Raw genomic sequence first — 17,438 nt, 5'->3', positions numbered from 1 at the left:
TTAACGATGAAATCTGTTTAGAACAAACGAACGCGTCCAAATATCGGCATCGGGTCACACCGATGCCGATCTATTGGGCACCGATTTTTTCCGATTCCGTTGAATGTCGGAATCGGCAACGGGTCTCAAGTCTTTATCGGGCCAATTAACAAAGGTCATCAAAAATATCTGGCAGCTTAAATAACCCGTCACAAAAGCAAAAGCAAAAGCGTGAATGTTGTTTCTCGATGCACAAAGACACCAGATCCAGTGTTTCTTCTTATTATTAACATTATCTTTCTTATAAATGTGTCTTGTTTGAACCGAAATTTAACGTCACAGTTTCGAACATTTGTTTGTATTTACCTATTACAGAGTATGACCAGAAAATATTAAATTTGTGTATCAAAATGGGCACGAGAAGAAACAGCAAGTCATTCAACAACGCTGAAGAGCATCTTTTGAGTGACAGACGGCGCAATGTACATTGCAAGTGTACGATCTCAAAATGATAATTTTAAAATAGCTTGGGCCCGTGCTAACCGGAACCCAAAACGCATGATGAAAGAAATCTTTAAAGGAATAACCAGTTTAGGACTTTAAGCGAAAAAAATACAAAGAAGTCAGAACATCCACGACCAAAATGCAAATGTTGTTACCATGTTGTGTTCTTTAACTGCTTAAATTGCCACAGGAGAGAAGAGGACATCGTCTGACAGTCAGGCTGCAAGTTGTTTATTGGTTGCATACGAACTCAAAAAAGTGACTGATGGAGGCGCTCAACTGGTTTTCTCTTTCTCGATTCTCTAACTTACCGGATGTATGCACAGTTTGCTTTAGTTGAACACTCCGGTAAAAAAGGTTCTGCTTTTCGTCAAAAAGTCAGCCACCTTGAGTCAAGCGCAAATTTTCCTAAGCGCTGAGAATCGAAAGCAATTTCACGTGGCACCATGCTCAATCTCACAGAACAGCTAAGTCGCTAAGCCATTCTCTCTTTGTATGAAACTTCGTTCCGTGTTTTCCGTGACTCACGAGTGTGGGAATCTTTCAGTTCTTTTTGCTAATTCCCTGGAGACAATCTGAGGCCGCAATCTAATTGGTCGGTATTTTTTGCCGCAGATCGCATTGCTCCTTGCGTTTAGGATCGTTGAATGAAAGTCGCAAATTTTCGTAAAAGTTTATCCCGTGGTTTTATATTATCCATGGGTTTGCTCTCGCTCCGCTCGCTAGGAAACCCGTTGAGGTCTACTTGTAACAAGTCTATGCATCCAGTTGTGTTTCGAGAAAGTGAGTTATGTTTTTGGATTGCATTGTTAGAAAGTATCGAGTAAAGAACACACTACTCAGTATGGTGTCTCGTTTGCTATGTATCAAATAGGAACAGTGGTGTTTTGCGTCGTAATATTTAAATCCTTTTAATTTTCATAGAATAAATTTTATGGAGCAGCGTGGTGTCTGCGATTGACTGAAGGAAATACCTCTGCAAAACGTCGAAAATCACGTGTAGGCACGCATCAAATCAACAAACTAGAAACACAACATGGAACATATAATATTGTTATTTGTTATGGAGTAGGAAAAAGGTACAGTCGATACAAATTACTTTGGAGTGAAACGACTCTTTTGGTTTCGTGACACGCTTCATTCTATGTATCAGATAAAATAATATGACGATGACACTTATGAACATCGGAATGTGAACTGGCTCCGATTGAATCGGCAAAGTTTTTATCGTAATCGGACGTAAAATGTATTAACTTTATACAGAAAAATTTTGAAAGGCCAGAAAGGTTTTACTCTGACACGTCTTGAGAAACCTTTTGTTTGACCATTATTCGGCGATCGATCAGATTTATAGGGCACATTTTTACGCGCCCTAAAAAGTTGTTAGAAGAAAGTAGCGAGTATAAGTTATTTAGTCATACGGCGGCGGGACTTGACTCCCGACTTGACTGAACGCAAAGAGAGCGTTACAATCTAATGGCATACGAGCGACTGCAGGCATCTCATGACATGTGGACTTTGAGATAACTATCAACGGCTTTGAATTCTTTCCATGTGCGAGAAAACAAAAAGTATGCAGACAGGACCAAAGCGGGAATATGTTATGGCGATAATGGCCGATAATCAAGGCACCATCAATTGTAATGAATGGTGAACAAATCTACTCTTTTTGCTGAACATTTTCTGACAGAGAGAAACGGAATTTTTCAGTGGCCTCAAAAAAAGGACTGGGATAAAGTAGCGCCAGAATTCATATTCTGTCGCAATGTAGAGGTCATTGACGATAGTAAGAGTGTGCAAGTGAAAAACTTGACATCAATAAAAAGCAAATTTCGCGCTTTTTGTCGCAAATATTTTGGCGAAGAAAGCACGTAAGTTAGGCTAAGACGTGTATCTATTCTCTGTATTTGGAGTATTTTTGGCGTTTTCTGCGTGCATGTTGCGGAACTGAAGAAGACGCATAGGGCCGGTTAAAAATGAGCCGGTGTTGTAAGTAGCTGAATCTGTCCAGCCCGAATACGTATGAAATGTTCTTTACCATAGTTAAAGTCAGGCATGCACACTTATTTCTAGATTTATTTATCCATTAATAAAGGATTGTCGAGATTCATCGTGGTTGTAACCCAGCTTAACCCGAGACAGTTGTACCTCCGATTTATGATTTTGTTAGCCCGGCATAGCATTATTTGAAAGACTCTGCAAAATATGTTGGCACTTCAATTTTTACCCTTGGTTTATTGAAGTGTTTTTTCTTTTGTTTGTGGGTATGGCAATCTGACAATAATTTTTGTTGCAAGTTTTTAGAAAATTTTAAGGTGCTAAAATCGCAAAGTGGACCTAGAACAATTATGTATAATGCTTTTTGTACCTATATTAATTTACACACTGATTCACGATAAGTCACGGTTTTACTTCCATTAGAATGCTTAATGACTACACGTTTTAATCAATGTGATCTATCGTAGCATATTTCACGCGAATAAAACATTTGATATGAAAAGTTGTTAAAATTCGCGATTGCAGGAGAACAGAGATAAGCCGAAAAATGTTGCCCGCTTGACATTTCAAGCCTGAGTCACGGTTTTCTTATTGTCAGCAAATTCCATGCTCGGAAAAATAAAGTCTAAAATAATATGTAGTATATGTAGTATAATATGTAGTATACTTAAATCATGCTTACTTGAATAAAACAATGTATATACAAAATTGATTAAATGCAAGAATACGGGAATATCAAATAGTGAAGAGAGTACAGCCGGAAAATGTTGATTAGCCGGTTGTTAAAGTTAACGAGAGCAGAAAGAGCTATTGTGTGCGTACCGACTCTCCCACGTAAGACGTCCTTTCATGTGAACATGGAGAATTCCTAGGGAAATCTTTTGCTCTGGGGCAAGTCCAAAAATGAGAGTAGAAAGCGTGGTCCTCGATATTTTTACTTCCGAAAGGTGTCGTAAACGAAAGTCACTTCCGGAATTAAGAGAGACGAGAAAAAAGGCCATTGCTGGACGCGAAAGGATACATACACATCATAATACTTTTTGTGATATATTCTTCTAGATGAAAATGAAGTAACACCTGAGGTAAGCGTTTTATATTATTTTGGGGGGGCATTATAATATGTCGATTCTTAAGAGAACTTTTCGCAAGAAACTTTGAGTTTTCTACTGCACCTTCGAACAGGCTTCTGTTTCCATTACATCGATTTTACACCAGCGGACGTGACGAGAATTAAAGTTGGCGCAAAGGTACCGACTTTGGCGCCAAAACGGAAAACGAAAGTAATTGTTTAATATGAATGGGAAAATGAAAGGGTTTTGTGACAAGCATGACTCAAATAGTGAGTGCGTTTGTTTTGTAATACCGTTTAAAATGTTCAACAAAAAGAGTAGATTTGTTCACCATTCATCACAATTGATAGTGCCTTGATTATCGGCCATTATCGCCATAACATATTCCCGCTTTGGTCCCGTCTGCATACTTTTTGTTTTCTCGCACATGGAAAGAATTCAAAGCCGTTGATAGTTATCTCAAAGTCCACATGTCATGAGATGCCTGCAGTCGCTCGTATGCCATTAGATTGTAACGCTCTCTTTGCGTTCAGTCAAGTCCCGCCGCCGTATGACTAAATAACTTATACTCGCTACTTTCTTCTAACAACTTTTTAGGGCGCGTAAAAATGTGCCCTTTAAATCTGATCGATCGCCGAATAATGGTCAAACAAAAGGTTTCTCAAAACGTGTCAGAGTAAAACCTTTCTGGCCTTTCAAAATTTTTCTGTATAAAAGTTAATACATTTTACGTATAAATATGTCTCAAAAAGTGATGCTCTTTGTGCAAAATGAAAAACGGAAACGGCGGTTTTTCCTTAGGTGACGTCAAGTTTGCCTTTCTTTTTATTCTAAACAGACTTCATCGTTAAATCAAGGTGAAATAAAGGGAAGTGTAAGGATCGTTTTAACTTAAGAAAGTAAATGTGTGAGTGTACTGTCTAAGAAATTTGCGTGCAGGAATGGGCTGGAATGTCAGCAATTGTCACTTGATAACTGATAAACTTCCTCTGGGCAGTGTTGATTTGTTCTGTTTCCTATTCACAACTATTGTATCACTGACCTATTATCGAGAGATCGTTGGATAGTTGCATGCTTGTTATGAGCTACGCTTCTCCAAAGATCATAAAGTAATTTTCTTGTTCTATTCTTGAACATTCCACTGTTTCGTAGGTGCTGGGTTAAAAAGCCTATCGGTTATTTGAAAACGGTAAAATTTTGACGTTTTTCAAAAACATGATAAATAAACCAAAACGAGTTTTAGATGAGTTCAGGGCAGCTAATGGATCAAATGTGCATGTATGCGTGCAACCTTCCAGTATGTACTCGAGAATGATGCACCGACTTGTCATGAAATAGATTTTTACCTCACGGGTCAAATTCACACTTGTGGAATGTAGCTTATTATCCCGTTATTCTCTAACAAACCTGTGATTGGGTATAATGGGTGAAGTATTATTAGCTGTTATTAGCTGTTATCCCGTTATTCACTAACAAGCTTGCCATTGGATCTAATGGGTTTGTTATCTGATAACATTAGACTAGCTCTTAGCCAAAGATAATCTTGATCCTGATTGGCTCTAATAGCTGATAACAGGCAATAACAGCTAACAGCACCCAATTACATTGAACGAGTCCCAATTAAATTGAACGGGTGTTAAGTGTCTTTTAAGTAGCCCCTCAAAAAATTTAATGAGCAGCATTGATTACAGTTCTTCTGTAATTTGAATTTCCCAAAAAACTTCATTTGCTCCGCTGGCAAGTTAAGAACACAATTCACTAGCCTGATTGCAAAATCCACTAGCCCTGGGCTATCAGACACATCTTTCTTTGCATACTGGTATATGTACATGTTTATCCTTCCTCAAGATGTCAAACTAATAATGGATTGAAAACATTTAGCCAAAGATTCGTTTAGTGCCAATGATGTGGATGCTTGTTCAAATGTTTGAGTTACACTGTAGGAAGATAAATGTATGTTTACTAGTATACAGTTCCTCAGTTAATGCCCACTGTTTAAGATCCAGTGACTTACAATAAAGTCCACAAAAAACTAACAACAAAATAAAAACAAATTATAGTTTATGCATGAATGTCCAGGTGAACGTTCGAGTCCTGAATAGGACTGTTGTTGTTGACAGTCACTGGTGTTTCAACAATCCGTAGTATTCATCTTCAGAGTCACTTAGAAGATGAATACTGCACAGGTTGTCAAAACGTCAGTCACTGTCAACATTCAGGACCACGTTCACCCAGACAATCGTACTCAGCCTACTTATGAAATGACTCCTGCCCAGGTTCAAATCTTTCACAAAATAAGAGCAATATGTAGACAATAGACGTATTTTACAATCTGGTGGCCTATTAAATATGTATTCTTTTATAGGATTATAATAACCATTTCTGACCTCATTAAAATACAGAACAATTCTTACTTTCAAACGAGGTCAGAAAGCCTGAATTTATCACACATATAAAAAAATATATATTAATAAGACACCATTGTGAAAGAGGTATAAAGCTGGCCCATACATGTATGTATACTAATCAGATGTGTCAGAGATACACGCACACTCAGATGCAGAGGTACAAATTGCACACGCATTTTTTGGACAGTTGTTTTGAGCTGCATGCACTGTACATATACATGTCTACTTGTATCTAGTGCAACTGTGAAATTTGTATGAAGACAGTCTGTGGGCCAAGAGCATTATCCTCCGGATAATGTTGTTGTTGTTGTTGTCGCTCAAAAGTATAAACCATGAATGATGAGGCCTCAAGTATTTATGGGTATACATGTATGTTCATTAGCAAAGCAAATTCTTTTGACAAAAGGTTACATTGTCACGAGATACTTGTGCGGATGCAAATACCTAAAGTACTTTCTGCAGGCATGCCGTTGTTGTTGTTGTTGTTTTTGTCTTCCAAGAAAGCTTTTTATGTCCTATCTTATGATTTTCAAGTGTGTGTGTGTCATATGCCTATGGTCTTTAACTGTAGACATCTCTTATGTGTCCAGGACAGGTGAAGCTGTGAGCTTTTTGCCATGAGATCTGGAAACTGTTTGATATTTTTTGGATGCATCATCACCAAAAGCTTTAATAAAGTAAACATTTCTGAAAAGAACTTGCAATGCTAATAAAGTTCTACCCATAAATCCATTCGGTCCCATCGTTCATGCAGTTTATACTTTTCAAGCGACAATGTTTTTTCAATCAGGCACCAGTTGTTCAAAAGGTGGATAATGCTATCCATTGGATAAATCTCTATCCACTGGATAGCGCAATTCATTTTCCTAATACTTATCCACTGAATAATGATTTATCCTGTGGATAGCACTATCCATCTTTTGAACAACTGGGACCAGGTGTATACCAGGGCTGTTAACCCCTCATGTCTTCAAATATTGAGAATTAATGGGAAAGGGATGATAAATGATGTCATAATGACCACGGCACATGACAACATTTGTGAAAAAAACTGCACAAAAAGATGTTGTTGGAATAGTCACATTTGACCTAATTAATTGCCACCACCAACCACATTATTGCTTATATTATTTGTGAGGAAATGTTTGATATTAACAGTAAAATAGCTCAAACAAGTACAAAGCAAAGTATTTGAAAAAATTCCACTGTCAGAAAGTCGATTCCACAAGAAACGGCAAACCATGGCGATTACCCGCAAGATTTCAGATTCTAACCTGGAGACTGGGTGAATTATGGTTCAAAATCTGGAGTCTCCCAGATTATGCAGGAGGGTTGACAGCCCTGTGTATACAGTCAAACCCCGTTTTTTGGACACCTGCTTACTAAAGACACCTCATTATTACAGACAGTTTGCTTTGTCCCTGGGGAAAGACAGTCCTTAAGTTACTCTTAAGATACATTTTCTCTAAATTCAACCCAGTTAATATGAACATCCCTCAGTGCATGTGTTAACAGAGAAAATGTTTACAAATGACAGAGTAGTGTGTACAACTGACAGAGTAATGGATAGAACTGATAGAGTAGTGCGTACAAACGACAGAGATAATGTTAAACCGAGTCTCTCTCTCTCTGGAGCACCAAATATCAAGAGGAGACGTATGAAAAAGCAACAACAAATGATGCCAAATAAGGGATGAGAGATGAATGACAAGAAGACGATGATATCATACAACATTGTCTGACAAATATAATTTTGAAACAAACAGCGCGCCATAGTATGGTTTCATGCCCAGAGTTTCGTTTGATTTAGGCCTTTTCTAACGCGAGATCAGTGTAAACCAATTCCTCCGGCTGTCGGCTGTTGACCGGAATCGGAAAGAGGCCTGCTATCGCATGCAAGGCACTGAAGTTATGTCGGCTGAAAATTATAGTTATGCCACCGGAATATTTATTAGCAGTAATGCACAGAGAAATGAAGTTGAATAAATTAGTTTAATATATTTCTCTAAGCCATGCTGAGACGAACGAAGGTAATTAGATCGGAGAAACAAAAACTGTCTAGAATTTTCTATAGGTTGACGAAGGCTAAACATTTCTAGATGACCGTTCCAAAAAAAGGCCATGTAGCAGACTACTTAACACACTTCAATATTTAATTGCAGGTCGTAATACTTCGGATGACACTAAATCAGTCGCGGTAACTTCATAGTGCGAGTGTTTGTTTAGATGGTTGTAAAACAGACGGCAACCACAAGAAAGACAACAAGATGATTACGAAATTTGGACAATAAGACTGAAGCATACACGATGTAATATTCCAAGAAGAACAAATTTGCATACATTGTTTAAATACCGGTTTCGCTTTTTGTGTTATTGCCGGCCGGATCAATTAAGCAACATTGAAACCGTTTTGGAATTTTGGTACACCTAGAAAAGCAGGCTGGTTTTCTTTTGATCACTACGATCCTTGCAATTGCTGAAAAATAAATACGATTTGGCGATCCTGGTCCCACCGTTCACTGTTTATATTTTTCAAGCCACAACGTTTTTCAATCAGATACTGTCGCTGCGATCGCTGAGGTAGAACTTTTTCTTTCTCCAAAAAAGGGTGCCGTTCATAATCATTTACGGTTCCTTTTTGTGGAGGAAATTTATTTAGCTTATAGATAACACGCCTTGCGTGCTTTTGAGCACACTGAAAGCATGTTGTGCTTTTTCGCACGGAGCTTTTGTTTGAAAACTTTAACACGCTCTTTTGTTCGACTTGCTCACGCTTAATTGTCTCAAGCGTGTCCTGTGAAACAAAGGAAATTGCTAATGAGGCAAGATTGCAAGCGTTGTAAAGCGTGTTAAAATAAATTCTTTTGTTTTGAAGTGAAAGCGTGTCGTGTGCGTGCTTTCACCTTTAGCATTAAAATCCTGTGGAGGGTCATATTTTGCTATGTTTTCCATTTTGAGTGTATGGAAATCTAACAATACCCAAACTGTCCCAACTGTGTCTCCAAACGTCCTCATACCCTGCCAATTTAGAGGACATTTCAAGCTTAATAATGACAAATCCGCAAATCCGAAGCTCATTCGTCTTTCAGAACAATTCTAAGCCCCTACAACGCAATCGGTAAAAAGATTTAAGCTTATTTCACAGCAATTAAGATTTGGATTTTTAGAAGACATCACCTCACTCAAATGATTTGAGTGAGGTGATGTCTCCTCAAATCGATCTAAAAAAGGAATCTCATTAATTACAATACCTGTTCCTATAGTTTGTGTTTTCCAAGGATGTGTTATAAGCAGCTGTTGATATTTCGCCCAAGCTCTTCTTAGAATACTCATTACGGCTTGCCTTATATCTTTTTTTGTGTGCGCGCTACCATCCGCTGGAGATCACTGCCGCCATTTTTCTGTTTTTTATTTCAGCAACCGAGCGGCCCTGGGAAGAAATTTGAATCAAACTTAGGGGAAGGCGCGGACCATTAGAAAACTTATGTAGGCGGTGGAGACGAAGTACAAAAAAGATATTCGCGCAAGGGAAAATTAAATGAAAAAAATTCGTACACGCCAATTAATACTAAAAAAATATTCATGCTATGGCCTAAAAAAAATTCATGCAAGGAATTTGATAACGAAAAAAAAATTCCTGCGGCTCGAAAATTCCCCTCCCCCCCATAACTTTTCTAATAGTCCGTCCCTTATCTTATCTTTTTTGAGGAGGGGGGCGGGGGACGGGCAGGTGGGCTGTGAGGGGGGATGGGGGGTCACTTTATTTTTAGGAGAATAGAAGGGGGCATCATTCGCATTTGTGAACCCAAAAAAGACATCATTTTAATCATCATTTTAAAATGAAGAAGAATTAGAACTGAGAATTCAGAAGGACGACTCGAATCTGTTGGACAATGCCAGTTTGAGAGCATATAAATTTTGTCCTTGTTTTTTAGTTCAATGAAGACATCATAGTTCAGGAAAGACACCATAGTTGAACAACAACTACGAGAGTTCAGAAAGCGACACAAGTATCAATGTATGTTTATTTGGATTTTCTGTCTGCTAAGGCAGGGGATCTTTTAATAGCAGGAGTATTGGGGCAACAACCTTGTTTTTGTAATTTCTTTACATGTATTAAGTGCCAAAGTTTAGTTCAGTTCATCACTCTTCGAGGGGCTTGCTTGTATTGCTCCAACATCCCGCTGGTGTAGGTCTGTGGCAATTCCTAAGTAGGCGCGTGGTAACTTCTCAGTAGTTGCTGCTTAGCAAAATTACAATAGTTCTAAAGTCCTCTCTTTAGAGCCTTGTTATTGTTATGGTACGATTAGAAACAATTATTTGATCATTTTGATAGGTTACATGGAGTTTATTATATATTTTAAAAAAAAACTTGGGGGTGTTTTTAATCCTGTTTTAGGGATAGGGGATAGGGAGGCAATAAATTTCAACTTTTAATTAGGAGATTTAAGGGAAAAATGGGTTTAAAAAGCCTCTATTAATATTATTTACTTATCTTAATTCAGCTGCTTGCTTAAAAAAGAGGGGTACTTGAGAGATGGTGAGGAAACCCATACAGTGCATGATGTAGGATTTGCTGTTTTTGGAAAGGGGATTTATGACGCGACCCAGTTCAGAGTGATAGATTTAAGAAAAGAGTAGCATGGCAAGTGGAGAACAGCGACCGAGCAGATGCCTTTCAATAAGAAGAGACCACACACACCACGAGAGATTCAAAGCATTGTTTTTCTATTACTATGGACAATGTGAGCAATATATTTACATGGGCTTTGTTCTTTTTTCTGAAAAAATAGCTTACATTGATCTTACGTAAGTTAAAACAATGTGCGTAATATATCTTAGTACATGGACCCAGTTTTTTCTTTTCCTTTTTTTTTTTTTGAAAATAATTTCACACTGGTCTCTTTTTCATCTAATATTTCTTTATTTGTGTCTGGAGTCTCACCATCCTATTCATTTAGTCCGGCCTTGCGGCAGGTTGACCTCGTACCTTAAACTCTTAAAACGGCTGCTACGGTTCTACGTTTTAAAATCGTGGGTGGATTTAGGAGTGGGCACCCTTTCCCAGATCTTAACACTGAATCTGCCTTAACCGTTCTCGTAGTCGTACTCACCTTGGGATGTAAAAGTCTCCATTAGAGCCGGTTCATTATTGCCATAAAAAGTTTTACAGAGTCCTTATAGTTACAGCTGATCTACGAAAACTGAGCCACTCCCATCTTGACCCTCTTGGCATGCAAGTGGAATGGATTGATTCAGTTACGAAAAAGTGTTAGATCATCAATATTAATGCTCTGCTTGAATTAGTTATACTTGTTTAGAGAATTTTGCCCTTTTAAATTAAACGCTGTTTCCAGCTGTTAACGTTTTCCTTGCTGAAGTGCAATTTATATAGACTGTTTTTTTCAGAACATTGCAACAGACAAAATACTCAACCCCATTTATGAAGATTGGATCACGACCTGATCTCTGTAAAAAAGTAGGTACGAAAATTAGACTGAAAGAATGAAAGAAAATTGTAAATTAAGGCGCAAAATAAACATCCTCGAGATAACTCAGTATTTTGTTAAGTCAAAGATTACTGATCGGTAGAGCTGTTAAAAAAAAGAAGCCTAGTTCAACTTTATCGATCCTGTTTGATCATCTTTGAATAAATGCTCTCTGTGATCAGATTAAACTCTGTTCGGCACAAATTATTACCTGTGTGTAAAGCAAAGGAATACTGAAAAACGAGAAATATCACATGCTACCAACGGGTAACGGGTAACGGGTAGATCTTGATTGGCTAATATCAAATTCTAAGAGGAGTCTCGTATTTGAAGAAGTCACTCAACAGCGAACATGATTGGTAGCGCTGGGACAATATCCACACATTATCTATACCGATATATCTGTCATAAAAATACAGCGAAGCAAAGAGAAGCTCAGAGCGAGACAATACCACCGAGTTTTTGCTGCTTACCTTGCCGGCGAGAAGCAATGAAGACGTGTATATGCCTTGTTACTCTTTCCCTTGCTGTAGCTTTTGTGAACGCTTTCAGCACTGAAGAACATGTCAAGATATTCTTCCGTCCAGACCACACAGCATTATTGCCTGAAACGACAAGCTTAGAATTCCGAGACGAACCTCCAGCTCTCTTAACATCTTCCCAGAATGACGAGTCGACCAGAAAATTAAAGTGCTTGGCTCATAGTGAGCCATCTTGTGAGAAGCTGGATGTACCAGCATATTTAACGTAAGCAATCAGAACTGGCAAACGTCTTATTTTAAGGAAATTCGCGAAACAAACTTGCTCCTTAGGTTATTTCAATAGACTTCACAGAGGATTTTAGGCTACAAAATACAACCCAGATTGCCGTATAAAACAGGGGCGGATCCAGGATTTTTTTTAGGAGGGGGTGCACTCGTCTCTTGCTCTACTTCAACACCAATAAACCACATAGTTTTTTTTTTCGCAGAATACCAGTTGTATTAGAAAACCGCAGGCCATCTCGGGCGGGGGAGGGGGGTGCGCACCCCCTGCACTCTCCCCCTAGATCCGCCCCTGTAAAAAACATCCACATCTTGAAGCACCACCTTCCAAGCTGCTTATTTTTGTTGTTGTTGTTGTTATTTTTTCGCTTGTAAATTTTAATTTTGGAGTAAAAAGATGAATGATTCGAAGGACTGACCTTGCTTTTCTTGCAGTCTAAATATAGTTGGAGGGAAGTTTTCACAAATTTGAGGACACGCCAGTCAACTGCGTTTTGGGATCGACAGTGCTGTTCAAGAAGACTCCCAGATATCGATGCAAGTTCCTGGCGCTCTATTCGACTGTTGTCGAGCCTGCAATGCCGTCAATGCTAAATGCATGAGATCTGTTGGAAGTTGTAGCGGTGGTCCCGAGTTCTGCTATCGTAACGCTTACAAACGCACGTGCAAATGCTTGGAGAAGCATACCCCTTTAGAGAATTACTACCCTTTGAACTTTTTTCTAAAGGCTGTTCGTGCGTGGCGTCCAATTGTTCATTTATTTGTATTTGTATTCGAGAGTCAAAAGAAAAAATATTGCACCCTTTCAAATGTAAGGTATAGGAAGAAATGACTCTCTATAACACTCAGTGTATCGATTTTCTCGTTACTTTATATTGTTATGTGTTAGGCGGGTAATCTTATAGAGGACGGGTAGCTTGCAAACTAAACTGAACGCAGGGTTATCGGAACAGCAACAAGAAGATTTATTCCAAAAATGAACGTAGTTTCCACTGAGTAAAACTCCACAACAGCACGTAACTCGTTAAACTTACACGGCCTCCGCCAACTTTAATTAATCTTGATAAACTTACACGGCCTCCGCCAACTTGAATAAACTCTGCCTTCGTCACACTTGACTAAACACGACCAACGTCAAACTCTCTTCGCTTGTGAAAACTAGTTAACACTTAACCCGGGCTCGCCTACTTATATACTTTTACAATAAGATTCTGGAACTTTCCAAATAGTCTAATTATAGAAAGATTACAAAACATACCGCTTTTAGAAACGCTTACACAATATCCTAAAATAAACAAACTATGAACTCTCGCGAACCTTCTAGAAAGTCACGCTAGTCACGCAATACAATTTTTCGTAACATTATGTTTGAGTTTTATAATCATTTTTTATTACTTCTAACAATTTGTATTTGCTTACATGTTTGTAATGACAAAAGTAGTCAGGAAAATAAAAAATCACAAAGTAAAATATTTTAACTTTGTGCCTTATTCTGTATAATAGTGAAATAGATATTTTTGAAAGTTTTTTTTAAGTAATTGTATAATTATGGGGGACGCCAGGTAGGTGAGGTAACCCCCTTGGGTGGGATAAAGCAATAACCCTCCTTTACATGCAATCTTACAACCCGCCATCCCATGGTGCACTTTCTCAAGATTATTGAATGGTAGCTAAGCACGTAAACAAGAAAAATGTCGGCAAACCAAGTGTTTTGGCGATTAAGCTACTTCTACACTCACTTGCTGCACTTACTGCAACCTTCAGTGCTGTGGCTTTCTATTGTTACCTTTAATAATGATAAAAGCCACCACCAAATTGAATTTTGCGCGAATTTCATGTACCACGACTTCGACTCTGGCTAGGCGGGCTACCCCACCTTGAAACGTTTACATGACAAAATTCTAACCCAGCTGGGAGGGTTACCCGGTCTGGCAGACTGGGCTACCCGCAGCCCTACCTACGTAATCAAATTAAAATGAGAGATTAAATATGGATAGGCGGGTTACTCCATCTACTGAGTTCCCCCATCTCCATGTAATCAGGCCCTTACTCCTCCGCCTTTTATAAATTTGCGCCATATTTGCAAGAAGCATTTTTTTTCAACCAGTGGAATTGAAAAAAAAGAAACAAACTGAATTTTATGAGCAAATGACATCTAATCTAGCCTTTAGAGAGAGAAATGTACAAAAAGCCAATGCTTATCGTTTTCCATGTATTTATAGAAAGGACACTGTCGTTGGGTGCCCCTGGTTTATATCCTAGATTCTCGTCCGGAGCAAAAATCTTTGGTGACGTATCACACTCTACCGAGCTTGTACGTATGTGTTTGGCTTGTTAACACTTTGACTTCAACAGCGCCGATTGGATCTCTGATAATCTGCATGCGATCTCCAGCTGATATTTGCGAACAATGGGAAAGGAATTTATCTATCGGTTCTGCAGACGTTAGTGGGGCAGGAACACGTGACGAACCCCTGAGAACGTTTTAATTGCTTGTTGTGCAGTAAATACAACGAACATAGAGATGAAGCCATTTCTTAGTTGTCACCTTAAGAAATGTAAAAACCGGCAATGGAAAATTGCAACGTCCTCATCCAAAAAAGATGGTCGCGGTCGCTGAAACTTGGTGCTGGATATACATTGTACCCAAGTGCATGTTTAAGGACAAAAAAGGCCAGTGACGCCATCAGAATTATGGAATAATAAAAGATAAAAAAAAAAGAAAAATATAGAGCGAAAAATGTACCAGTCATCCCGATTAAATGCTGCAAAAAGGCTTTTTCAGGGAATAAAAAGTGTATCATTTTTCCATATTTCAGCTGTACATGTACGCACGGGCGTATGTGCGTATATTGACGGTACGCACCTGCTGTTATTATTTAAGCGTTATAAAGTTTCGATTGTTGAAATTCATTTAGATTCGGTGGACAATCTTCCCGGGAAAAAAAAGCAATGCTTTGGAAAAACGAATTAAGGCTTCATTCAAAAATGACCAAAGAGAGCGAGGCAGCAAACTCTGACGAGTTGTAAAGTTGTTAAATCAACATTTTTGGCACAAGCATAGTACAATAGGCGTGGCTACAGCCCACCTTACGCGTTCGATTCTGCTAGCTTCCTCCTGGCGAAGCTTAAACGATTTCAAACCTGAATTTCGTCGGTGATGAACACGATCCATAATAGAGTACTGTATTTATGGCGAGAGTGGTCTACGAATTCAGTTTATATGGTGTAGACAATGAACTGTTGTCCATTTTTTCTCAGAGCCAAGCGCGGTGAGCTTAAGAAGAAGAGAAGGAGAGATAGTGGCTCTCCCTCGTTTCTCGCGGCTTTGCCCCTCGTCCCTCGCCCTTCGCACGTGCCCGCATTCTAAAGTGTCTCAAAAGAAAAGGAAGGGACTGCTCGCAATCGAATCTTGATGACGCCTTTTCGGTGATCTCGATCTGAACAGAATAATAATAAAAACGATATGGTAAGAAATTGATTGTTTGAATATCATCGAGTATAAAATCTTTCAAATGATTAATAATAAGCCGATTAAAAGAACGGTACGTTTGTACTGAAGTGCTCCGATCGAGCACTAAACGTCACATTTAGGTGACCATGCCGGAAGGCGAGCCGGAAGCATTGTCAAGAATGACAAATAGACCTACTATTGATTACTCATTGATTTCATTGATGTCATCGATTAGTTTCGTCAAGAGTTTCGTCTGGTAAAAGGCGCCTGTTATGTGGGCGACCAGCAAAGTTAACAGGAATGACCTAGGAGGGCGGATCGGGTTGGAGTGAACGGGTATTGAATTAAGGAAATCGGACCTCATTTGCTGACACTTCGCTTCGAGAACAAGGCGAAAAGGAGGAAGGTTACAAAAAGCGGTTCAACCTTTTTCTGATTCTTGCTCTCCTGTTTTCGTCGTTTTCGTTGTTTGTGCTCCAAGTTATTGCCTTTCCGCCACATGTTTTACTGATAGCCTTAGACGATTTAAGATGGAGTGATGTTGGGTTTCATGGTTCACAAATCAACACTACAAACATGGATAAACTTGTTTCTGAAGGCGTAATATTGGATAAGTACTATGTACAACCAATTTGCTCTCCAACCAGAGGTGCTCTCCTTACCGGAATGTACATACAGGTAAAAAGTCTTTGTGGAATTGTACAGAGCATTTATACTTGCATTACTTAAACTGAATAGGTTGTCGTAGTCAGTAGTGCCATCGCTCGTCTCTCGCGATGTTTTCCAAAGTTTCAATCCTACTGTTGAATTCATTCCTCTGGTTTACGGATAATTTCTTTGCCACTGGTGGTATTTACAAGTGATTTATTTTGGTGTCTCAGGGTAATCTGTTCAAAGATGAACAGATTACCCACCCACGCTCCCGTACGGGTCACCAAATCTCCCAGTTCAGGAGCCTAGTCATGGGCTCCTGCTCGGATAAAATCGACTTTCCAGTTTCTCTGTGCTTTTGTTTAAAATTTAGCACATTTCTATTGTCAAAACTAGAAGTTGTTATTTTCATAGTAGACATAGTACGGTACTGGCAGCTCCTTTGCACGTCTTTAGTTACTAGAGACCTTAAGATCGAGATTTGCTCATGTTACTGCAAGCGACAAACTGTGGTTTGGGGTTAACGGCTTCATGTTACCCTTCTACCCATATTTGGGACTTACTCCTATTTTAGCTGAGAAATTGTCTTCAAAAGTACGTTTTTTGAAGTAGATTTCGATAGTCAATAAGCAAAAGAGTTCTAAAAGGTTGTATTTCTTTTCAAAAGTGGGATTGTTGTTTTAGGGGGCAAAAAACCTTGCGGTACATCACTTACCTCTGGAGCGTTGTCTAGCCGTACAAACGTGAACCTTAAACCGCAAACCTGACGGCAAAGCCCTAGTCAGGTGACTTCTTGACGTTCGCGGTTCGCGAGAAATGCGGAAAAACCCCAATTTTAAGGTTTCTTAACTGATAAAGATTATTCCGTCATTACAATGATGAAAGCGGGGTTTGATGGCATGTACTTCATGTAAGACTTCATATATGTCCTAAGCCATTCCCATGTCAAAATTTGGGGGCTAGGTCGATTTATGTTGGGGGGACGGGGGTGGTCCGTTGACATTCAGGAGGGTAGTGCAAGAGGCTGGCATCTCTGGGGAGGAGCCGAGGTTGATCTAACAATCGGTTGTATGGTCCTCGGTATATTAAATAGACATAAGCGATTTTACCTTCAGTGGAAA

At 39.0% G+C, this 17,438-nt stretch overlaps 2 protein-coding genes and 1 pseudogene across 3 annotated transcripts in view; 2 read left to right on the top strand and 1 right to left on the bottom strand.

Annotated features, from left to right (window-relative positions):
* Positions 1-9,385, bottom strand: part of LOC140946902 (mitochondrial inner membrane protein Mpv17-like) — a 19,362-nt gene extending 9,977 nt beyond the window's left edge. For both annotated transcript variants that reach the window (XM_073396006.1, XM_073396005.1), the window contains exon 1: positions 9,211-9,385. In XM_073396006.1, the coding sequence (XP_073252107.1) occupies positions 9,211-9,292 (82 nt within the window). In that variant the 5' untranslated portion in view covers positions 9,293-9,385. The remainder of the gene's footprint in view (positions 1-9,210) is intronic.
* Positions 1-17,438, top strand: part of LOC140945160 (uncharacterized) — a 388,260-nt gene that overhangs the window by 350,711 nt on the left and 20,111 nt on the right. The gene's annotated exons all lie outside the window — the stretch shown is intronic.
* Positions 9,892-13,568, top strand: LOC140946897 (uncharacterized; annotated as a pseudogene).

Source organism: Porites lutea, chromosome 8, assembly GCF_958299795.1.
Source record: "Porites lutea chromosome 8, jaPorLute2.1, whole genome shotgun sequence".
NCBI classification, from domain to species: domain Eukaryota; kingdom Metazoa; phylum Cnidaria; class Anthozoa; order Scleractinia; family Poritidae; genus Porites; species Porites lutea.
This window is presented reverse-complemented; position numbering and strand designations above follow the sequence as displayed.